Source organism: Rhinatrema bivittatum, chromosome 9 (assembly GCF_901001135.1).
Source record: "Rhinatrema bivittatum chromosome 9, aRhiBiv1.1, whole genome shotgun sequence".
In the NCBI taxonomy this organism is placed as follows: domain Eukaryota; kingdom Metazoa; phylum Chordata; class Amphibia; order Gymnophiona; family Rhinatrematidae; genus Rhinatrema; species Rhinatrema bivittatum.
Genome location: NC_042623.1, coordinates 157,437,991 through 157,462,394, shown reverse-complemented (window position 1 = coordinate 157,462,394; position 24,404 = coordinate 157,437,991). Strand labels below are relative to the sequence as shown.

General features: G+C 44.7%; 1 protein-coding gene across 1 annotated transcript in view; it reads right to left on the bottom strand.

The window, feature by feature from the left end:
* GPC1 (glypican 1) overlaps positions 1 to 24,404 on the bottom strand; it is a 470,368-nt gene that overhangs the window by 11,852 nt on the left and 434,112 nt on the right. Inside the window, exons 7-8 of the mRNA XM_029615484.1 lie at positions 20,225 to 20,358; positions 4,935 to 5,110 (exon numbers count right to left, since the gene is read on the bottom strand). Of these exons, the coding sequence (XP_029471344.1) occupies positions 4,935 to 5,110; positions 20,225 to 20,358 (310 nt within the window). The remainder of the gene's footprint in view (positions 1 to 4,934; positions 5,111 to 20,224; positions 20,359 to 24,404) is intronic.

Genomic DNA, 24,404 nt, shown 5'->3' with positions numbered 1-24,404 from the left:
CTCCGTCTACAGTATAGGTTGAATGTTGATGATATCCAGTTTTTCTTTACAATTACATCTACTATTCAGCATGCTTTATCTATCAAACAATGGCTGACAGTTAACAAACTTGCTCTCAGTGATTCAACAAAGTAATCATTTTACTGTCTTTACATTCCTGATGTTCCCATAAGGCTATAGTTTGAAAATAGTTATATCCCCATTGTCAACCAAGCAAGGAATCTTCAGTGATTAAACCCTTAGAAATGATTCCAAATGCTCCTGCCTGAATCCTCTCTGGTACTTCCTGGTTTGATCACATTTCTCCATTTTTAAAGTCCTTACACTGGCTCCTAGTTCAACATAGAGAGAGGTTTAAAATGCTAACCATAATCCATAACGCATTAAGCAGTGATATCCTTGTGTAGATCAGCCCTCTCTTTAGAATATATACGCCAGATTGAAATTTAAGATCTTCCGGGACTTGTCTACTTGCAATTCCTTCAAGCAGTGTGCCTAGCAGATTCAGCCTCAGAATATTTGCAGTTGCTGGCCCAGCACTATGGAACACTTGTCTGGGACTCTTAGGAAAGAGTCTTGTATTAAGACATTAAAAAGACTTCACTTTAAAGAAGAATTTGGACCCTCACAGGCATTGTTAAGCATGTCCTATAAATGTTTTATTACATCTTTCACTCAGACTGACTATTAAACAGATCTTGTTTTAATTAAGGACATAGAACAAAGTGTAACTAATACAGTTATTTGCAGATTTGTTACTGACTGGACAGACAGCCTGTTTGAGAAATGTATTATGTATGCTTCTGTGAGAGCCGCTAAGGACTTTGGATTGTGCACATACAACATTTTTAAAATAAATAAAGATCCCTGAGGCACTGCACTATTTCTTTCTCCATTGAGAGAATTGACCATTAAGTTCTACTCTCTGTTTCCTTGTAATTACTTACCAATCCACTATAGGACATTGCCTCCTGTCCAATGACTCTTTACTTTCCTGGTGAGCCTTTCATGAGGAACTTTGTCAAATGTCTTTTGAAAATACAGATACACTCGTTCACATGCTAATTAACCCCTTCAAAAAAATCCAACAGATTTATAAAACAAGACTTCCCATTAATCTATGTATATCCAGATGGCCAATAATTTTATTCTTTGGAATAGCATCTACCATTTTGTCTGCTACCAACATCAAGCTCAATGGTCTGTAGTTTCCTAGATCACCCCCTCTAACCCTTTTTAAAAATTGGCATTACGTTGGCCACCTTCCAATCCACAGATGATTTGAATGAGAAGTTAGAGATTAGTAATTAGTTTCTTTTTTGAGTTCTTTCCCAACTCTGAGAGTGTATACCATCTTGGTGATTTGTTACTCTTTAATTTGTCAGTTTGCTCTATTATATCTTCCCATTTTATTGTGATTTGCTTCAATTTCTCTGAATCATCTTCCTCACTGAATATTTCTGGATGAGGTATCTTTCCAATACCTTCCTGAGTAAAGATTGCTGATTGGTAAATGGAGGTGCTGTCAGCATCAAAGCACGATGGCCGCTGCACCACTTGTTAAGGCTGCAGATGAACGTAACAGTCATGAAAAGAAAGAACTTCTCATCAAAATCTTCAACAATTTAAATCAAAACAATTCCACAGGATGTCATCCAAAGGAGGAAAAAAGACCTCGGAGCCTCTATACCTGTTCTCAGCGGAACGATATGTATTCAAGAGGTTGTGCCAATCATAGGTCTTCTGTTTCTAATTTAGCTTTTGGCTTTTTTGAATTAAGTCTGTGATCTTTTTGGTTCGGCACAAGCCTCTGTCTGGCCACCTTGGTGGATTGTTTACTAAAATCAACATGGACCAGAGTTATGTTCAATTAGAAGATTAACATACCCAACAAATTTTCGTAAAAATCGTTTTTCAGGTTAGTGCGCGCTAACAAAAAAACGTTTATTTTTATTATTTTTTTTTTACTTTTTGTTATTTTTTGTTAGCGCGCACTAACCTGAAAACCGATTTTTCACGAAAAAAAAAATGGGGATCCGTGGGAAAACAAGATTTTTCCTGCAGCCAGATGAACCCGAAAGTGGGAACGATTGGGCACCTGATTCACATCCCTATAAAATACCATGTAGTGCTGGTCTGAAAGTATGCACATATGTTTCAGCATATGCAAATCTTTCTAATGCTAGAAAACACATACTTTATCTATTTCATAATCATAAGGGTGTATATTTTAAATGCCAAAAAAATGTATGTATAATAACCCAGATTTATATGCAGAAGCAGATATTTTATAAATTGTGTGTATACCATTTTGAAAATACTTTTGCATGTACTTGAAATCAGTAGTTTCTCGATAACTCTGCCATCTCCATTTCACCTAGACCCTCAAGCACTTCACGCTGAACCCCCACTAGTTCACCCAGACCCATACATTGCAGCCAACAGACAAGTCTGATTTCACTTGCACTTGTCAATTATCAGGTGAAAAAGTGTATGAACAAGTTTGGTAATGTACATCTGTTACAAATGAGCAACTACCATGCACACTTCTGAATCCTGCTCTGGAATGCCCCCGCCTGGCAAAATGTATGAGCAAAATGGAAAATATGAGCATAGTCTCAAAGTTTAGAAAGCACAGCAGCATGTTCACGAGTCCATGCTACTTACATGCATATATGAAACTTTTATACACAAAATGTACCCCTCAGTATACTTCTGTGGATGAGAAGACCTAAACTAAATCTGATGTACCTGAATTGTAACTCATCGTGAGCACTTTTTTGAAAATACATTACCATGTATAAATCACTTTCTTGTTTAATTGCTGTATGTCATCTGCTTTCAGGCCAATACAGTAAAGTGCACTCAGCTGAGCGCACTGTTTTACTCGTGGTTGGACACATATCCACTACCCCTTATACAATAAGGGGTTTAGAGCGTCCACAACGCGCGTCCAACCCCCATGAAACTAATAATATTCATCACATACAAATGCATGTTGATGAGGCTATTAGTTAGTCGCCCGGGATACAGAAAAAAAAAAGTGCACCCAATCCACACATTTTACGCTCAGAAATTTTGGGGCGGATTTTAAGAGCCCTGCTCGCCTAAACCCGCCCAAATCCGGGCGGATTTAGGCGAGCAGGGCCCTGCGCGCCGGTGAGCCTATTTTACATAGGCCTACCGGCGCGCGCAGAGCCCCGGGACTCGCATAAGTCCCGGGGTTTTCGGAAGGGGGCGTGTCGGGGGCGGGACCGAGCGCAGCGCCGTTTTGGGGGCGTGTCGGGAGTGTTTCGGGGGCGGGTCTGGGGGCATGGTTACGGCCCGGGGCGGCCCGGGGGCGTGGCCGCGCCCTCCGGACCCGCCCCCAGGTTGCGTCCCGGCGTGCTAGCGGCCCGCTGGCGCGCGGGGATTTACGCCTCCCTCTGGGAGGCGTAAATCCCCCAACAAAGGTAAGGATGGGGTTTAGACAGGGCCGGGCGGGTGGGTTAGGTAGGGGAAGGGAGGGGAAGGTGAGGGGAGGGCAAAAGAAAGTTCCCTCCGAGGCCGCTCCGATTTCGGAGCGGCCTCGGAGGGAACGGAGGTAGGCTGCGCGGCTCGGCGCGCGCCGGCTATACAGAATCCATAGCCTTGCGCGCGCCGATCCCAGATTTTAGCGGCTCCGCGCGTATCTACTAAAATCCCGCGTACTTTTGCTTGCGCCTGATGCGCCAGCAAAAGTACGCCTATTCGCGCGGTCTGAAAATCTACCCCTTTATGTGTAAACTCTGCGGACTTTACTGTATCGACCTGTTTGAGCTCTCACAGTGGAAGAGTGAGATTATAAGTAAACGATGAAGATGATGAGGCGAGTAATTAAATCTAAAATCCATATCCAAATCTAAATCCACTCGATTATTTTCAGTTCTTACTCAATTGTTCATAAAGCCAGTGTGTTAATAGGAAAATGTTAATGGCAGAAAATGTTAATGGCAGAAAAGTCAGGACTTGAAGATGATTTTACCATTCCAGATAGTTTAGACCAGCGATTTTTATGAAATGGAAAAGAAATGCTACTTGGATCATAAAAGCAAACATTTTGGATTGAAAAAATAATTTGAATTAATTAATAAGATTGATGCCTCTTCACTGGAATAAGATCTTGATTTGGAATACCATAGCATGTATGCAAGGGCTTCTGGCGAATATTCAAAATGAATACTGGGAGGTCAATTTTCAAAGTGATTTACATGGATAAAAAGCATTTTACTCTTATATCTGAAAATTGCCCTTCTGTAATGTTGCTGACACTTTGCTCGTTGTTCCACGGTGCACGTACATTTTGTCACATAGAGAGAAGGCGTTTCCAGGGGTCTATTTATGATTGTACACTGCTTTGAGCGATTTGTTTTTATATCAGTAAAGTGGATTATAAATTTCACTAAATGAATACATTTGGGGGAGGCCAAGACCGCACCTAGACTGAATTTTCAAATGTTCACGCATGCTTGTCCAGCAAAATTCTACCTACAGAAAAAGCAAGTCCAAGCGACCATGCATATTTTGTACCTGTGGCAAGTTTGAAAGCGTGTAGCTGGAACTTTGTGCTGCATGCTGCTGGGGGTTCTGTGAGCACGCGCACACACATACACACACACATATACACACATATACACACACAGACACACATTTTTAAAACAGATTTATGCACATAAATCTGCTTTGAAAATTCTGGCTAAAGTCTGCAGGTAAAAAGTACCCTATGTGAGCTCTTTCAAAATTGCTCTGCCCGTGTATTGCACGTATTGTTCGTACCATCTTCTAAAGGTCCATTCCTGCAGGTAAAGTAACCGCAGAAATCCTTTTGAAAATTAATCTGCCTGCATGTAGCATGCTGTTTTTTTGGTATGATAAATGGCCTTTATTTTATCAGTTTTAAGTTTTGATATACTCACTTGCATCCTGGAAATCCACATCATTCCCATTGTAGGCATTGCGTAACCGGCTAGTCATTATCTTTAACTGCATGATCTGTTGCCGAATCGTCATGTCTGGCTTTGTGATATCAACATCAACCTCTGGATTGTTTATCTGACTCGCTAGACCATCTCCCATAACCTCTGGCAGGTATCTAAAATACATTATAACATAAAATACATTGTGATGCAGTACAAATACAAACAGTATGCGCTGGATAATCTCTAAAATCCAAACCACACTTCAAAAGTTGGCCAAAAGAGGTTACAGGGGAAAAATTGCCTTAAATATATTTAAATAAAGTCAAACAGAGGATATGCTTGATCTCACTGCATTCTCATAAGGAGAAAGATGGTTCTCATATCAGCAATTTAATTTTGAGACAACAGTTTTTTTATGGGGCAGTTCTGTGATAGTGCTAAAATAGTATGCTACCTTTGAAAGGCCAGTAATAAAATATCAATTCCAAATCCAAACAATTGACCCTGGACTAGGCAAGGCTAGTATCATGGATTTGAAATTTGCATGTCAAGCAATCTGTCTCTACCAGCACAATAGAGATACAATTTAAAGGAAATCCAATTAGGGTATGAATCGTTACATATAAGTAAAGCAGCAGCAGTTTTTTCCTGTGCAGAAGCTGTTTTACTCCCTCGACTTAAACATGCCCCAAAAGAATCCTCTTTCTAAATGTGGCTAAATGTGTGCACATCGTGGCTGCTGTGAGAAGGGCAATTTTCAGAAAGATCAAATTGGTATTTACCCAGGTAACTAAATCTGAAAATTGCCCTTCACAGGCAAAAATCACTGACCTAAAGTGTTTATGTGTGTGTGTATGTATTTTATATATCTCTATATGGGTGTGTGGGTGTGTGTCTAAAAAGGGGTCCCACAACTGTCCCTTAATTGGGGTGAGTGATGTAAGAGTAGAGCAGAATTGATAAAGGAGATCTGATACTTTCCAGTGGGAGGTGTCATGAGTTTGAAAAACTCCTGGGCCTTTGTGGGTCAGTGCTCCTTCCAGACAGAGGTTTTTCGAGGTGTTTCTCTGGCTAAGAGGGTGTACCAGTCCTGCCTCTATCCTGGGAAGGTCAGGGTGCCCAGGTCTTAAGGATTAGGAAGGTCTTGTTCTCTGGTCCGAGATAGATCGCTGGGATTTGCTGAGGATTCATGAAAGAGATCTCTCAGAAGAGGGGAATTAAGCTCCAAACTTTCCATTCTGTCTAAAAGAGATTTTTCTCAGGGGTTAGAGAAAGAGGATTTGCCTTTATGGGAGTCAGGACTTCCTAGCAGAGGAAAGGTCCCGAGAGTTGCTGTCTGTAAAAACAAAATCGTCCAGAGGCTCATCTGCTTTTGTACACTGGGAGAGAGAGAATGGGAGAGATCTGTATCCAGAAGAGCAATTACCAAGGCAAATGCTCAACCCAAAGAGCCTATCTGCCAGGGCACACAGCATTTCTGTTAACTGAAATGATGTTTTTTGTTTGTTTTTGTTCTAATGGATTTTACTTTTCTGTACTGAAGGTGTGTGAAGCTTTAGTGTACCTGTTGTGGATTTTTGTTTCCCGCAATCAGGTTTACAGTAAAGGATTTTATTTTTGAGCAACAGCTACAGTGTGGAGAGTGTTCATTTACTGGGTTGTTTGCAGAGGAGCTCCAGGTAGAAAATCACCTTTAAGGACCTTGAAAGACTCATTCTTTTCCCCCGCCCCCTGTGCAGGGAGAAGCTGGGAAAATGGGTGCAGTCCTGGCTCATGACCTCCATGGTGAGCCCTGCACACCAGAGGTTGGGGAACAGGCTACATATATACACACACTAACTGATACCTGATGGAAATTCACCAGAGGCCCAAATAAACTAACTTCCTCTCCAGTGACATAGCACACTCCAACTGCCCCTCCCCTCAACAAGAGTCCAGCACTCCTCCCCTCCCAGCACACTCCAACTCCTCACCCTAGTCTAGCCCCAGCACTCCCGACCCCCCAGCCTAATCTCTGAACACTCTAACCCTTTCTTCCCAACCCAACTTCTGCACATGCCAGTCCTCCCTCCCTCCCCAGACCAGCTCCAGCACTCCATTCTCCCCTCCCCAGGTTAACTTAAGCACACTTTCTCCCCAGATATTTGCCCTCACCCAACCTCGACTCCATGACTCTCAGCCCTCCCCTTCCTCCCCTTCTCTCCTGCCTACCCATCTCTCAGTGTCCCTTCAGTCTGGCTGCTCCACGGCTTGCTATTCCAAAGAGCTCTCCCTCCAGCCAGCAGCCATCTTCTGACAATAGCTTCCTGTTCCAGATTGCCCAACTGCTCTGGGACCCATTCCAGTCCCATGCCCCTCATCCTCCTGGAGCCATCATCCTCTTGTAGCCTGGCCAGTAGGATGAACATGCATGCTGACACATACATGCCCACCCTAGTGGCATAGCCCTGGACCATGATCCACCCACTCAGGGCTGCCAGACAGTGAAAGAAGAGGCCCTGCAGCAGAGCTGCCGTGGATCCCATACCATTTATTTTTTATTTATTTAATGGTGTTTATATACCAATATATCATATCGGTTTACAAGGAACATTGTGGTTACAAAGTATTGGTTTACAAGGAACATTGTGATTATAAGGTATAGTACAGCTAGTACAATTAAACCAGCACAAATTGGTAGCGTGTAGCATAACTGCTACATATTTACATAGTGCACATTACATAACATATTTACATGGTGCACATTTGCAGAAGGTAGGGATAGCATTTGTCTAAGTATGAAAGTAAAACTATGAATGAGATTACAAGGGGCAGCATAGATAGGGAGTTTGAAAATTTACATAGGGCGGTTGGGGGGCATGTGGGGTTGCCAAATATGGATAATACTATACATATATCATTATACATGTTTAAGGGCGAGGGAAAATAAGACATGAAAGAGTAAAGGAGGAGGCTGAGAAGGTGGGTAAAATGAGAGATAAGACTGGGGAGAGGCAATTGTTGGGAGGAAGACCAAATATGGCAGTAGTTGCAAAGGAGGTTTAAGCACAAGGAAAGACGAGTGAGAGGGACGGGTATTTAGTTGAAGGCCTGCTTGAAAAGCCATGTTTTCAGTTTCTTTTTAAAATTCTGCATGCATGATTCTATGCGGAGGTCAGCAGGCATTGCGTTCCATAATAAGGGACCCGCTATCGAAAATGTCCGCACCCTTGTGGAGGCGAGGTGTGTCAGTTTGGTGGCTAGTATGTGGAGTGTTCCTTGATAGGCGGCTCGAGTGGGTCTGTTGGACATATGGAATTGGAGGGAGTCATGTAGCCAATGTATGTTTTCGTTGTAAAGGGTCTTGTGTATTAGTGAGAGGCTTTTGTAGCAAATTCTTGAGGAAATAGAGAGCCAGTGGAGACTCTTTAGGATGGAGGTAATGAGATCTTTCTTGGGTGTATTGGTGAGTATTCTGTCTGTAGCATTCTGTAGTAATTGTAGAGATTTAATGATAGAAGCGGGAAGGCCTAGGAGGAGGGAGTTGCAATAGTCGATTTTGGAGACGATTAATGTCTGAAGAACAGTTCTAAAGTCATTGCAATGTAGGAGAGGTCTTAATTTCTTTAGAACATGGAGTTTGAAGTAGCATTCTTTTAGGGTGGATTTTATGAATGCTTTTAGGTTAAGATGGTTGTTGAAGGTAACACCCAGGTTTCGTATATGCAGGGAGAGGGGAAAGGTGGGAGACGAAGGGTTGGAGTCTGTGTGGGTCGAGGGGAGGGCATCCGTGGAAATGACAAGGAGTTCTGTTTTGGCGGGATTAAGCGCTAGGTGCATGTTAGTGAGGAGTTGCTTGATTGTGGCGAGGCAGTTGCCCCAGATCTTTAAGGCTTTAGGTAAAGAGTCAGTGAAGGGTATGAGGATTTTGACATCGTCCGCATAGATGAAATGGGTGATACCTAGTTCAGATAGGAGTTTGCAGAGGGGTAACATGTAGATGTTGAAACATAGAAACATAGAAATGACGGCAGAAGAAGACCAAACGGCCCATCCAGTCTGCCCAGCAAGCTTTCACACTTTTTTTTTTCTCTCACATACTTATCTGTTTCTCTTGGCTCTTAGTAACCTTTTTTATTCTATTTCCCTTCCACCCCCGCCATTAATGTAGAGAGCAGTGTTGGAACTGCATCTAAGTGAAATAGCTTAATTAGTTAGGGGTATTAACCACCACAATAAGCAAGCTACACCCATGCTTATCTGTTTATCCAGACTATGTAATTCAGTCCTTGTTGGTTGTTGCCTGAATATAGATCCACCTTTCTTCATTCCCCCCTGCCGTTGAAGCAGAGAAAAGGGTAGAGGAGAATGCGGAGCTTTCGGGGACGCCTCGGGAGAGGTTCATAGGATCAGATTCATTGTTACCCAACTTGACCTTGAACTGTCTATTTTCAAGGTAGGATTTAAACCAGAGAAGTGCTGTTCCTGTTATGCCGATGTCAGAGAGTTGATTTAACAGGATTTTATGGTTGATGGTGTCAAGCGCAGATGAGATGTCGAGCATTGCTAGGAGGAAGGATTGCCCTTTGTCAATGCCCTTGAGTATGGTGTCAGTGAGTGTTAGTAGTAGTGTTTCCTAGGGATGTGAATCGTTTTTCAACGATTAAAATTATCGTCCGATAATGTTAATATCGTCTTAAATCGTTATAGAACACGATACAATAGAAATTCTAACGATTTATCGTTAAAAATCGTTAAATCGTGTTAGTGCGCACTAACGGGAGTTAGTGCGCACTAACTGAAAATGATACAAATAAACACTTTCCAGGTCACTGAAGGTCAGTTAGGAATGAATATGTGTTCCTATTGGCTGGCTGCCCTCTTATCTATTGATGTTACCACGGTTACCACTGAGGTGATGGTTGGGGGGATGGGAAATGGAACTGGAAACTCACGAACACCAACAGAAAATGAAACAAAGTGTTCACACTTCCCAGGTCAGTAAAGGTCACTTAGGAATGAATATGTATTCCTATTGGCTGGCTGTGCTCTTATCTATTGATGTTACCAAGGTTAACACTGAGGTAATGGTTGGGGGGATGTGAAATGGAAACAGTTGGAAGCTTGACAAAAAAAGTAATGTGATGATCAGCACTCACGTGACTAGAACTTGTTTGTTTATTATTTTTGTTAGCAGGCACCTGAAATGCTAGTGCATGTTGAATTTGCCAATCACTGTGCATTTTAGAAAGGTGGTCCTGGCTGGAACTGTACACAGTTCAAATATATGTAATTGATTGTTGGTAAGTGTATTTTTTAAGTAGCCACACTGGCACCAGTATGTTTACTTTTCCTCCTACTTAACTCACTAGCTCAGCTTTGTAAGAAGGGCTTCTCTGCTTGTGTGTTGCTTTTGTTTGGTGTGAGGAGAGCAGAAACATCACATCTTTATTCAATCTACTACAGTCATCTCTTACAGTGACCTATCCCTATTAATACCAGGAGTGTTGTGATCTTCCTGCACACTCAGTGCCCTAACCCTGGCACCAGGGCTGTTGTGATTTTCCTGCACACAGTGCCCTAACCCTGGCACCAGGGGTGTTGTGATCTTCCTGCACACACAGTGCCCTAACCCTGGCACCAGGGGTGTTGTGATCTTCCTGCACACACAGTGCCCTAACCCTGGCACCAGGGGTGTTGTGATTTTCCTGCACACAGTGCCCTAACCCTGGCACCAGGGGTGTTGTGATTTTCCTGCACACAGTGCCCTATCCCTATTAATACCAGGAGTGTTGTGATCTTCCTGCACACACAGTGCCCTAACCCTGGCACCAGGGGTGTTGTGATTTTCCTGCACACAGTGCCCTAACCCTGGCACCAGGGGTGTTGTGATCTTCCTGCACACAGTGCCCTATCCCTATTAATACCAGGAGTGTTGTGATCTTCCTGCACACACAGTGCCCTAACCCTGGCACCAGGGGTGTTGTGATTTTCCTGCACACAGTGCCCTAACCCTGGCACCAGGGGTGTTGTGATTTTCCTGCACACAGTGCCCTAACCCTGGCACCAGGGGTGTTGTGATCTTCCTGCACACAGTGCCCTATCCATATTAATACCAGGAGTGTTGTGATCTTCCTGCACACACAGTGCCCTAACCCTGGCACCAGGGGTGTTGTGATTTTCCTGCACACAGTGCCCTAACCCTGGCACCAGGGGTGTTGTGATTTTCCTGCACACAGTGCCCTAACCCTGGCACCAGGGGTGTTGTGATTTTCCTGCACACAGTGCCCTATCCCTATTAATACCAGGAGTGTTGTAATCTTCCTGCACACACAGTGCCCTAACCCTGGCACCAGGGGTGTTGTGATTTTCCTGCACACAGTGCCCTAACCCTGGCACCAGGGGTGTTGTGATCTTCCTGCACACAGTGCCCTAACCCTGGCACCAGGGGTGTTGTGATTTTCCTGCACACAGTGCCCTAACCCTGGCACCAGGGGTGTTGTGATCTTCCTGCACTCAGTGCCCTATCCCTGATACCAGTCTGAGACAGCTCCCTCCCTGCATTACTAATGAGAGGCTGGCTTCACAGACAGGGGGGAGCTGCCTGACCCTCACTCCTGACTTCCCCCATGTCCCAGCTAGAGAATGGTGTGTGGGTGAGGGGGGGGGGGGAGGATGGTGAAGTCTGAGACAGCTCCCTCCCTGCATTACTAGTGAGAGGCTGGCTTCACAGACAGGGGGGAGCTGCCTGACCCTCACTCCTTACTTCCTCCATGTCCCAGCTAGTGAATGGTGTGTGGGTGAGGGGGGGGGGAGGATGGTGAAGTCTGAGACAGCTCCCTCCCTGCATTATTAGTGAGAGGCTGGCTTCACAGACAGGGGGGAGCTGCCTGACCCTCACTCCTGACTTCCCCCATGTCCCAGCTAGTGAATGTTGTGTGGGTGAGGGGGGGAGGATGGTGAAGTCTGAGACAGCTCCCTCCCTGCATTACTAGTGAGAGGCTGGCTTCACAGACAGGGGGGAGCTGCCTGACCCTCACTCCTGACTTTCCCCATGTCCCAGCTAGTGAATGGTGTGTGGGTGAGGGGGGGGGGGAGGATGGTGAAGTCTGAGACAGCTCCCTCCCTGCATTACTAGTGAGAGGCTGGCTTCACAGACAGGGGGGAGCTGCCTGACCCTCACTCCTCCGGGGTATTGTGATCTTCCTGCACACAGTACCCTATCCCTGATACCAGGGGTGTTGTGATCTTCCTGCATGGAGTGCCCTATCCCTATTAATACCAGGAGTGTTGTGATCTTCCTGCATGCAGTGCCCTATCCCTGATACCGGGATGTGTGCAAGAAGATCACAACACCCCCGGTATCAGGAATAGGGCACTGTGTGCAGGAAGATCACAACACCCCCGGTATCAGGAATAGGGCACTGTGTGCAGGAAGATCACAACACCCCTGGTATTAGGGATAGGGCACTGTGTACATGAAAATCACAACACCCCTGGTGCCAGGGTTAGGGCACCGTGTGCAAAAAGATCACAACACTCCTGGTATTAATAGGGATAGGGCACTGTGTGCAGGAAGATCACAACACCCCTGGTGTCAGGGTTAGGGCACTGTGTGCAGGAAGATCACAACACTCCTGGTATGAATAGGGATAGGGCACTGTGTGCAGGAAGATCACAACACCCCTGGTGCCAGGGTTAGGGCACTGTGTGCAGGAAGATCACAACACCCCTGGTGTCAGGGTTAGGGCACTGTGTGCAGGAAGATCACAACACTCCTGGTATGAATAGGGATAGGGCACTGTGTGCAGGAAGATCACAACACCCCTGGTGCCAGGGTTAGGGCACTGTGTGCAGGAAAATCACAACACCCCTGGTGCCAGGGTTAGGGCACTGTGTGCAGGAAGATCACAACACCCCTGGTGCCAGGGTTAGGGCACTGTGTGCAGGAAAATCACAACACCCCTGGTGCCAGGGTTAGGGCACTGTGTGTGCAGGAAGATCACAACACTCCTGGTATTAATAGGGATAGGGCACTGTGTGCAGGAAAATCACAACACCCCTGGTGCCAGGGTTAGGGCACTGTGTGCAGGAAAATCACAACACCCCTGGTGCCAGGGTTAGGGCACTGTGTGCAGGAAAATCACAACACCCCTGGTGCCAGGGTTAGGGCACTGTGTGTGCAGGAAGATCACAACACTCCTGGTATTAATATGGATAGGGCACTGTGTGCAGGAAGATCACAACACTCCTGGTATTAATAGGGATAAGGCACTGCATGCAGGAAGATCACAACACCCCTGGTATCAGGGATAGGGTACTGTGTGCAGGAAGATCACAATACCCCGGAGGAGTGAGGGTCAGGCAGCTCCCCCCTGTCTGTGAAGCCAGCCTCTCACTAGTAATGCAGTTAGTGCGCACTAACTCCCGTTAGTGCGCACTAACGGGAGTTAGTTTAACGATTTAACGATTTTTAACGATAAATCGTTAGAATTTCTATTGTATCGTGTTCTATAACGATTTAAGACGATATTAACATTATCGGACGATAATTTTAATCGTTGAAAAACGATTCACATCCCTACTTAATACTATAGGATCACTAGTCTGCATTTAATCAAGAAATGGAACTCTCTCTGTTGTGGACTTACTGCATTGTTTAAGCTAGAGCTGGCTGTTTTATGGTTGATGGGCAGTTCTTCGCATGGGCAGGTCCATTACACTAAACAGGATTGCTTGCAGCTGCCAACCCTTGTTATGAGGCTATCGGGATGTTTGACAAAAACTGCAGTTGACATGTTCAAGACAGTCAAAGCAGTTACCATTTCAAACCCTATATTACCTGAGCTCCACTTTCAGGTCCAGCACTGGGGGTTTTTTTACATGAGAGCCTAGTTGTTGATGGTACAACCAGAAATATAATGCATTGCTAACAGTATGATTTTCCTCCTAAACACTTCTCTTCCAAGAATTAGGCTGAAAACCTTTCTGAAAACTTTCTTTCAGGTTTTCATAGTAACACAGTAATGATGGCAGATAAAGACCAAATGATCCATCCAGTCTGTCCAGCAAACTACTTATGGTTGTAACAGCTGCTCTGTGCAGGTTATCCCCATGTCTTCTGTTAAGGGTAATAACTGCCACTCCTTGCAGGTTACCCCATGCCTTCTGTTAAGGGTAGAAACTGCCACTCCGTGCAGGTTACCCCATGCCTTCTGTTAAGGGTAGTAACTGCCACTCCGTGCAGGTTACCCCATGCCTTCTTTTAAGGGTAATAACTGCTGCTCTGGGCACTAACTGGGAGTTAGTGCGCACTAACTCCCGTTAGTGCGCACTAATCGGAAAAAACGATTTTTAACGATTTTTCAACGAAATTATCGTGCCAAACACGATTTTCTTCTCCTGCCACACGATTTCAATCGTTAAGACGATATGGCACACGATTCACATCCCTAGTGTTTCCGTACTGAAGAATTTACGGAAGCCGAATTGCGATGCAGATAAGATTTTGTGGTTATCCAGGTGTTCTGACAGGCAGATGTTGACTATTTTTTCTGTGATTTTGGCTAGAAGAGGGAGGTTAGAGATTGGTCAAAAATTGGCGAGATCTGTGGGGTCAAAGGTGAACTCCTCCCATTACCCTTAGCTGTCATTGTTATGTTGACCATGCAGTCTGCTATAAAACTGCAGTGTTTATTGCCAGCAAACTCACAGGAAACTTTTCTACATTAGAAAGTGCCTCTCCCAGATTCTTATAGTGCTCTGTACTGCAGATGAAAATTAATGGTCTATGTTGACAAGACATTCATGGAGTATGACAACAAACTGTGAGAGATTATCACACTCGTGAACAGCAAGCAGAGTTGGATTTTAGGGTAACTAAAATATGGAAAGCCAGCTTGATTCTTAGATGAAATATGTGCAAATACCACAATGAATACTGATTAGAGGTATCTAAAAATTGGGCCTATCTAAACCCCTCAAGGACTTGAGTAGATCAGCTCTACACCAACTGGAAAGAAAAGTCTTCTGTAGAGAATGCTGTAATTGTTCCATACTACCCGAATGACTTTTTCAAACACAAATAAATCAACTGAAAACTAACCATGAGGCCATACAGGAGGAAAAAGAAGTGTGTTTTCTCACACAAGCCTAGTCACTCCAGTTTCTTATTGAGATTCATGAATAAAACACATTTTTTAAACTTCCTATGGTTGCGGATTTTCACATATCACTCCGACGGTTGTATCCTTCCACAGAGTACAACATAAGGTTTTCACCCTGATTCATAAACTACTTCACAATGATTTGCTCCCATGGTTCAATGCCATTTTGCATATTTATAAACCAGTCTGTGCACTTAGATCTGCTAACAAAAACTTGCTGGAGATTCCATCCACAAAGGCCGCCCGTTTTGAGCTTACTAGGAAGAGGGCCTTTCCAATTGCAGGTCCAAGACTCTGGAATTCTCTTCCCGATTCTCTGTGCTCTAGTACATGCATGAGATCTTTAAAGAAGGCGTTAAAGTTGTATCTTTTCTCACAGGCATTACACGACGTGGAAGCCCACTGAGCTGGACCATTGTGTTCTACCTTTGTTTTTGGCATGGCTGTGCATACTTAAATAACAGACCAGGAGCTTGATTTGTGTTTTCTTAATCTGAGGGTTGTTTTTTTTTTTTAATTGAACATTGATATGAGTTTTTTATTTGTATTTTTGTGTGTTTTGAGCCTGTAACCTGCCCAGAATATGTTTGTTTATGTGCGGAAAACAAATCTTTTTAAATAAATACATAAATTTATAATAAAGACAAGTTAAGAGGAAAATATATAACTAAAAGGGTGAAGTTAACATAATTCACAGAGGCTTTGTTATGTTCAGACTTATTTCATCCATACAGCTACAGTCCAATTTGTTTGCAAAATGTGTAAGCAAACTTTTTTTTAGATCTTGCTGTAATTTTGCAATTACTGTGCAGTCACTCAGTTGCTCTACGATGCCAAGTGCTCTCTCATGAGTAATAGGGTGCAGCAAGCTGGCAATACTTGGCAGAGAAGAGCTAAAAGTTCCAATAGAAAAGACATGACACAGAGGTATTTCCTTGCTTTTCCCTTATTGCCCTAATAGTACTGTTAACTGCAGAGGGGTGGTGAGGGTGGTTAGTTCAGTAAAACGAGATCAAAGAAGTGATAGCTGCAGTCCTGTCACAGTCCTTTGATTGAGCATGACTGAAAAGCTATTTTATGTCAGTCAGTTTAAGCCAAGCCACTGATGGCTAGGGTGGTCACTGCTGCATCCCAGAATACAGAATCTCCCCTTGGTTAAAAGCTGTATCAAACATTACCACATCTTAAAAAGGCTGAACTTCCTCTGTTTCCCCTCTTTCCTTGTGGTTAGATCAATGGCAGTGACAGCAGGCTGCCAGCAGGGGGACAAGCTAAACGCACACTCTCCCCCTAATCCTGCACTTCCTGATGGCCACAGAAGCGCACACACACAATGGAGGGGAAAGCACAGCAGTCAAATGGACAAGCAGCACATGCTCATTAGGTTCCCGCCCTGCAGCAGGAACCTGACTGAGGGGAATCTGGGAGTGGAGCAATAAGAGGGGGAATTTGAGGAATGGGAAGATGGCGAAATATCTGGGAAGATAGGGGAGATGAGACGTGGAGAACAACCTAAGAGTAAGTTAGGAAAAACCCTTAGGGTGTGCCACAGAAAAGTCACCATTGCCTGATGCTGCACTTTCAGCAACAAGAGGCACCAGCAGCAGATCGTAAACCTGAAGGAGCTCCTTTCTGGGCACGTGTGCAGGGGCACATGGCTCGCCTTCCAAGTCACAGCATGGGAATGTGGGAATTAGTGAGCAGCATGCACGGATAACCGGGGTGCATCCTGCACCCAGCTTCTGCTCGCTGCTGAGCCTCCTCCGGGTCCTTCCAGCCTGCATCTTTTCCTCAGCTTGAGCAGCGGATGTGACTCACTTTGAGTAATGGCTATAGCAGCAGGGGAGGCGCTCTGGCAGTCGCATGCAGCAGCAGCCAAGGTAACTGAGCCAGCGGTTTCTGCTTTCTCCCGCCTCTAGAAGGAACTGGGGGTCTTGGAGCAGGGAGGTCTGTTTACGGCGAGGAACTGAGGGATTGGGATAGAAAGTGGAGTTGTTGAAAGTAGGGAAGGAATAGGTGTCTGCAGGCAGTGAAGAACAGAGAGAGTAGGAGCATCTGCAGGACAAGCAGCTGAGGCAGGCAGACAATGTACCCATGTTAAAAGACAGCTGAGTGTGGAAAGGGTGAAGTACAGAGCAGAAGGAGACAGGAGGGGGGCCCCAAAGCAAGAGTTCTCTTTTCATAACAGCGGATCAAATTGTGACTGAAGCCCAAAGAAATGTTACAGAAAACTGGGGTGAAACTGCAGAGAGCTCACAAATGTAACCTGAACTTCATCCAGTGCCAAAGGAGTCATGTTGCTGACAGAGGAATAAAACCAGCAACGAGTGGGTAGGCATCTAAGAACATCCACTTCCAGCTCATGATGTGGGGGCCCCGCCAGCGCCTCTGCTGTAACATTGGCATGTCAATTCATTTCAAAAGCTACAGGCCCGGTGCTCCGTCGTGATGGGCCCTTGGGCATCTCTGCCCTCCCCGATTTACAAGGAGCAAGGCAAGAAGCTGTTAAGCAAGAAGGCAAGTCTAGGAGTGATCTCAGAGGACCTGAAGGTGGCAGCATGGAAAGATAACAGCATTTTTAGTGGCAGACGGAGAGGTAGCATCAGCTGGAAAAAATATAGAGATCACGAGTAAGTCCCCACCCTTGAGTACTGCGTTCATTTCCGGAAGCTGTTTGTTTGTTTATAAGAGCATGGGGAGGATACCAAACGTTTAGGGAAGAGCTACTACAATGACACAGAGCCTGCAACACAAACCCTCCCAAAGAGAAGCTGAAGACACTCAAAATGTACCGGCTAGAGGAAATGAGGGAAAGGACGGATATGACTGAAACACTCAAATACTTGATAGGTTTCAATAAATTATGGAAAGGCGAGATTTTTCAAAGAAAAGGAATTTTAAGGACAAGGGGGTCAAGATATGAAACTGGTGGGAAGGCGGTTCTGAGGAAACATGAAAAAATACTTCTTTACTGAGAGAAAAGCCTGCTAGCAGAGATGGTAGAAACCATTAACACTACGCTAGAACTAACATGCTTGGAACAGACTTAGAGGAGAGTGCTAGGAGCAAGGTTGAGAAGTGCAAGTATTTCAAACAACTCGCCCTTCACGTCTTTGAGAGCAGAGGAAAGGAGAGAGGCGATAAGTAAAATACAAGCTGCAGATAAAGGAAGCAGGGCCTAGTGCTACTGCAGGGGTAGCCTGTTTGTCACCCAGAGGCTACAACCCTTGAGAAACTAATCAAATTCATGCCGGTAGTGGTCTGGTACAAGCCAGTAAGGTGAAAAGAAGTAAACAAGGGGCAGATAAAGAAAGTACAACCAAGCACTAGCACAGGGCATGGGGTAGCCAGGTTGGAACCCACCAGGCTACAACTCCCCAGAAATCAACTGTATCAGTGCCGACGGGTTGATGGTGGCCAGATACCATTCGGCCAGGCCACAGGGATGTAGGTAGCCAGATAGCCAGGTGACAACCTCACTAGTGTTAGTAACTGTAAGATTATTATTCCAAGCTTTGTGATAAGGCATGACAGGGGTGGAGGGTGGGGAGATAACTGGATGTTTGATTGAGTATGGGAATATTGGGGTAGATTTTCACAGGGTTACGCGCATAACCCCTGAAAACCTACCCCTACGCGCGCCGAGCCTATTTTGCATAGGTTCAGCGGCACGCGCAAGCCCTGGGATGCGCGTGTCCGGGGCTTTCCAAAATAGGTGGTCCAGGGGCGGGCCGGGGGTGTGGCGGCAGTCCGGGGTGGTCCGGGGGTGGTCCTGAGTGCTCCGACCCAGCGGCCTGTGCCGGGGCATGGCGCGCCGGCAGCCGGCCGGTGTGCGTAAGTTAGGGGAGGATTTAGGTAGGGCTGGGGGGAGGGTTAGATAGGGGAAGGGAGGGGAAGGTGGGGGGAGCCGAAAAAAGTTCCCTCCGAGGCCGCTCAGATTTCAGAGCAGCCTTGGAGGGAACGGGGAAAGCCATCGGGCCTCCCCTAGGGCTCGGCATGCACAAGGTGCACATGTGTGCACCCCCTTGCGTACACCGACCCTGGATTTTATAGCATGCACGCGGCAGTGCGCACATGTTATAAAATTGGGTGTACATTTGTGCGCGCCGGGTAGTGACACAAATGTACCCCGTGTGCGTAATATTTAAAATCAACCCCATTATGTTTACCTACTCAGGATGGTAGAGAATCAATGAGAAAGACAACAAAAACTGACTTGGATAAGAGCTAAATCCCATAAATTGTCAACCTTCTAGGGCTGGGAGCATATCCTTGGCAGTGTGGATTTTTATAACTGGACAGACAAGATAGGTCAATTAGTCCTTATCCGCCATCATCTAGTATGAAAAAGAGAAGAATCTGAGGAATAACCTTGACAGATAGGGAAGGGAAGAAATGGAGAAGAATCTAAGGGAAAGGTGGGAAAAGATTAGGGGACCCTGGCAAGGAATGAGGAGGAACCTTTGAGCAAGTGAGGAAGAGAAGGAAGGAAACTTAAGGGGAGAAATGGAAATGAATCTAAGGGGGGTGGAGAAAACAAACCTGGAGGAGGGGAGATAAAGCAAAACGAGAGGGGGGTAAGTGGAGAGGAACCTCTGGGGTGGGGAGATGGAGAGGTACCTGGAAGAAGCAGAACTGGGGAGGGGGAGAAAGCAAGAGAGCAGAAAGGCAGCTGAAAGGGGAAGGGCAATGAAGCATCGCATCGTCTCCACTTCCTTTTTAAAATGCTAGATCTGAGCATGTCTGTCATTCATGAAATGAAGCTGAATTTCTGTTTCCATGTGGGGCCAGAATGAAAAAACCAAGATAACTGTGCTTACTTTAGTGAAAAGAGGAGTGTCCTGTATACAGCAGGAAACCTGGCCAGCCTCCTGCTTCTAAATAACTGCTGGAATCAGCTGACTCAGTAGAGAGTCCGTGTTTCTGTACTTTTATGTGGGCACAGACTGTTAGTCTTAAGGGGGTGAACAAAAAAAAGAATTGCTGGAGAAGAGGCAAAGCTAGCGGTTTGAATGCCTAATTAATTATACCACACAGCATGTTCAAGAGCAAAGCTAATTGCAGTATGGATTTGGTGCAGCACGTTGTACTGCACGCTTTCCTTCTGGAAGCTGCAACAACCTGCTACAAGTTTTCTCTTACCTTCCTTTGGTCATTCCGTTCCAGCACTTGTCCTCATTAGCTGACCCTGCAGTTACTCTGTCACCACAGAGAGCATTTGGGAGAGCTATCCAGTAGTCTCGAATATCTTTCAACTTCCCTTTAGCATCTGAAACCTGTAAGATAGAGGGAGAATACCTGTTGGATTGAAGCAGCCACCTAATCATGTAGCTCCATAGTTTTAGTTAAGACAGTTGTTCTAGACCTGCACAATAAGCAATATTATTACATCCCATCTGGTTACAACTATATGCAAGTTATTGGGAATGTTGCAAAAAAAAAAAACAACAACAAAAAATTAGTGTTATTTTCTGATTTTGAACATTATATAGTAACATAATAATGATGGCAGATAAAGACCAAATGGTTCATCCAGTCTGCCCAGCAAGTAGCTCATGGTAATAACTGCTGTTCTGTGCAGTTACCCCCATACCTTCTGTTAAGGATACAAATTGCTGCTCCACAGTTACCCCCATGCCTTCTGTTAAGAATAATAATTGCCGCTCTGTTCAGTTACCCTCATGCTTTGTCTTAAGGGTGGTAATTGCTGTTCCATGCAGTTACCCCCATGCCTCCTGTTAAGGGTAGTAACTGCCACTCTGTGCAGGTTACGCCCATGCTTTCTCTTAAGGGTAGTAATTGCCGCTTTGTGCAGTTACCCCCATGCTTTCTGTAAGGGTAGTAACTGCCACTCTGCAAATTACTCCCATGTACCCCCTTTTTTTTTTAAATTTCCAACATCTAGCATTTGGAGATCTGCAATGTCTATCCCATGCCCTTTTGATTTAATTTACTATTTTCATCTTCACTACATCTTCCTGGAGGGCATTCTAGGCATCCAACACCCTCTCCATGAAGAAATATTTCCTGATGTTCATTCTGAGTCGCTCCTGGTGGAGTTTCATTTCGTGACCCCTAGTTCTACAGTCTTCTTTCCAACAGAAAAGGTTTGAAGTTTGTGCATCATTAACACCTTTCAGGTCTGTATCATATCTCCCCTGCACCTCCTCTCTTCCAGGGTGTACATATTTAGATCCTTCAGACTCTCTTCATAAGTTTCTTGATACAGACCCCACCCCATTTTGGATACCTTTCTCTGGACCACTTCCTGCCTCCATCTTTTTTGAGATCTCCAAAAGTGAACACAGTACTCCAGGTGAGGCCTCACCAAGGACTTGCACAAGGGAATCATCACCTCCTTTTTCTTACTCATTATCCCTCTCTCTGTGTAGCCCAGTATCTTTCTGGCTTTAGCAATCATCTTGTCACATTGCTTTGCTGCCTTCAGATCACCAGACAATATTACCTAAGGTCCCTCTCTTGATCCATGCACATCAGTCTTTTTCCCCCATCGCATACAGCTCTTTTGGAATACCACACCCCAGATGCATGACTCTGCACTTCTTGCTACTAAGTCCCAGTTGCCAAATGTTCAACCACTCTTCCAGCTTTCTTAAATCACTTTTCATTCTCTCTATTCCTTCAGGCATATCTACTCGGTTGCAGATCTAAATGTCATCCACATAAAGACAAACTTTACCTTCTATTTCTTCAAAAAAGTTGCTCACAAAGATATTGAACAGAAGTAGTCCCAAACCTGATCCTTGAGGCATTCCACTTAATCCAGTTTTCAATTCAAAGTAGGTTCCATATTCCATTACATGCTGTCTCCTGTCAGTCAACCAGTTTGTAATCCACTCCACAACCCGGCACCCACTCCCAAGCTTCTCATTTTATTCATGAACTTCCTTTGCAGGACCATATCAAAAGCTTTACTGAAATCCAAGTAAATCATATTGAGCGCTCTTCCTTGATCCAGTTCTCTTCACCCAATCAAAAAAATCAATCCAATTTGTCTGACAGGACCTTCCCCTGGTGAATCCATGCTGTCTGGGATCCAGTGATCCACTGGATTGGTCACAGTTCACTAACCTTTCCTTCAGCAGAGTTCTCCATTAATTTTCCCACCACCGAGATGAGGCTGACTGGCCTATAGTTTCCAGCCCCCTCTCTGCTACCGCTCTTGTGAAGCGGGACCACAACTGCTCTTCTCCAGTCTTGCAGCACAATTCCTGTTTCCAGGGATCTATTGAATACGTCTTTCAGCGGATCCGCCAGCACTACTCTGAGCTCCCTTAGTATCCTGGAATGTACCTCATCCGACTACCAAGGCCTTGTCCACTTTCAGATTTCCTAGCTCCTCTAATACTTTCTTTTCTGTAAATGAGGTGGCATCTAGCCCACTCCCATCCATGGTCATGTCAACCAGCAAAGGTCCTTCTTTAGTCAACACCGAACTGTAGTACTATTTGTTTAATATTTTAGCTACTTCATTGTTTTTTGCCACACATTGCTCCTCGTCACCTTTCAATTTCACTATACCACATCAGCCTTTCTTCTTTATGTGAAAAATGTTTTGTCACCTCGCTTTACCTCTTTGGCAATCCCTTTTTCTGCTTGACCTTTTGCTTTCTTGATTTCTTTCCTTGTCTCCCTCAGCTTCAACAGATATTCTTACCCTTGCTCCTCTGGGATCCTTTGTACTTCTTGAATGCTGTTCTTTTTGCCTTTACTTTTTCAGCCACCTCCTTTGAGAATCAGATCGGATTCTTTATCCTCTTACTTTAGCTTACTTTTCAAACATATAGATTTGTTACCTTCGTATTAGCTCCTTTTAAGTTGACTCACTGTTGTAAATTCAAAGCTTGGATCTTCATGTAACTTCTCTTTACCCTGGCTGTGATATTGAACCATATTGTATAATGACCACTGAGCCCCTATCCAGACATTAGAAACAGTTTCCTAGTTTGTGAGCACTAGGTTGAGTGTCACTCCCTCTCTCATAGGTTCCATTACTATTTCTTTGAGCAAAGCCCATGGAAGGGCATCTACTATCTCTTTACTTCTTGCAGATTCTGCAGTAGGGATACTCCAATCCACATCTGGCAGATTAAAATCTCCAACAAACAACACTTCTCCTTTCTTTCCTACATTTTTAATGATTTTGATTAGATCACTGTCCAATTATTCTGTTTGAGTCAGAGGTCTGTAGACCGCATCAATATAAATGAAAGCACCATAATTTGGAGAGAATTTAGTTACAGCTTTGGAAAGTGATATTAAAATGTAGGTGTATGAAAACAACTTTAGCATATTAAACAAACTTCAGACGACATTCTTTGTAAATCCACTAAGTGGATTAATCATTCTGCTACTTTTGTAGTTTTATTGGCAAATATGAATGCAGTGGCACTGTTATATAGTAAGAGGCACTGGCTCCAGTCTAAATTAGAGCCATTCCTCATGGCAGAGTTAAAGAGTTCAGAAATGAGACTCATCCAGTCGATCAAAAGACAGGTAGGAGAAAGCAAGCAAGATTGCAGCAAACTCAAGATGATGAGTTTGGGACCCAATGTCAACCTATAGACAACTGTAGAAAAATGCAAACATACGAAAATGTTATGCCATATAATCAAAATTCACTCTAATCTGTACAAAGCAAATTTTGTGTTTGAACTTATCTTCAGAAACTTTTAGATTGCGTTTTAATTGAGCATTCACTAAAGAAGACTCTGGAGGAGGACTCCTGCTGGCTGGCAAGTGTGCAAATGGCAGTGGGGCAGATTCCACCCCATTTACAAAAGAGAACATTTGGGTGGAACTAGCAAAAGGAAAGTGGACAAGGCCATGGGCCCGGATAAGATACATCCCAGGATACTGAGGGAGCTCAGAGATGTGCTGGCGGGTCCTCTGACAGACCTGTTCAATAGATCCCTGGAAACAGTAGTGGTGTTGCAAGACTGGAGAACAGCGCTTGTGCTCCTGATTCACAAAAGTGCTAGCAGAGAGGAGGCTGGAAACTACAGGCCGGTGGCAGGAACATTAATGGAGACTCTGCTGCTTAATTTGTTGAAAAAAAAAGGAAGTGGAGCTATGGAGTGGGTAGGAGGAGGGGCGGAGGATAGGGGGAGGGGGGGAAGCACAGCCAAGACTGGTTATCACTGTGTGAAGGGGAAGGGTCAGGTGTGGATTCTCTCCTGTACATTCATACACTCACACCCAGTAGCAGCAGAAGCAGTGGAGCTGACAACCATGCACGTCCCGTCTCTTCACCCTTTCCCATCCTCTCATCTTGGACTTAAGCAGCATCACCATTCTCCGA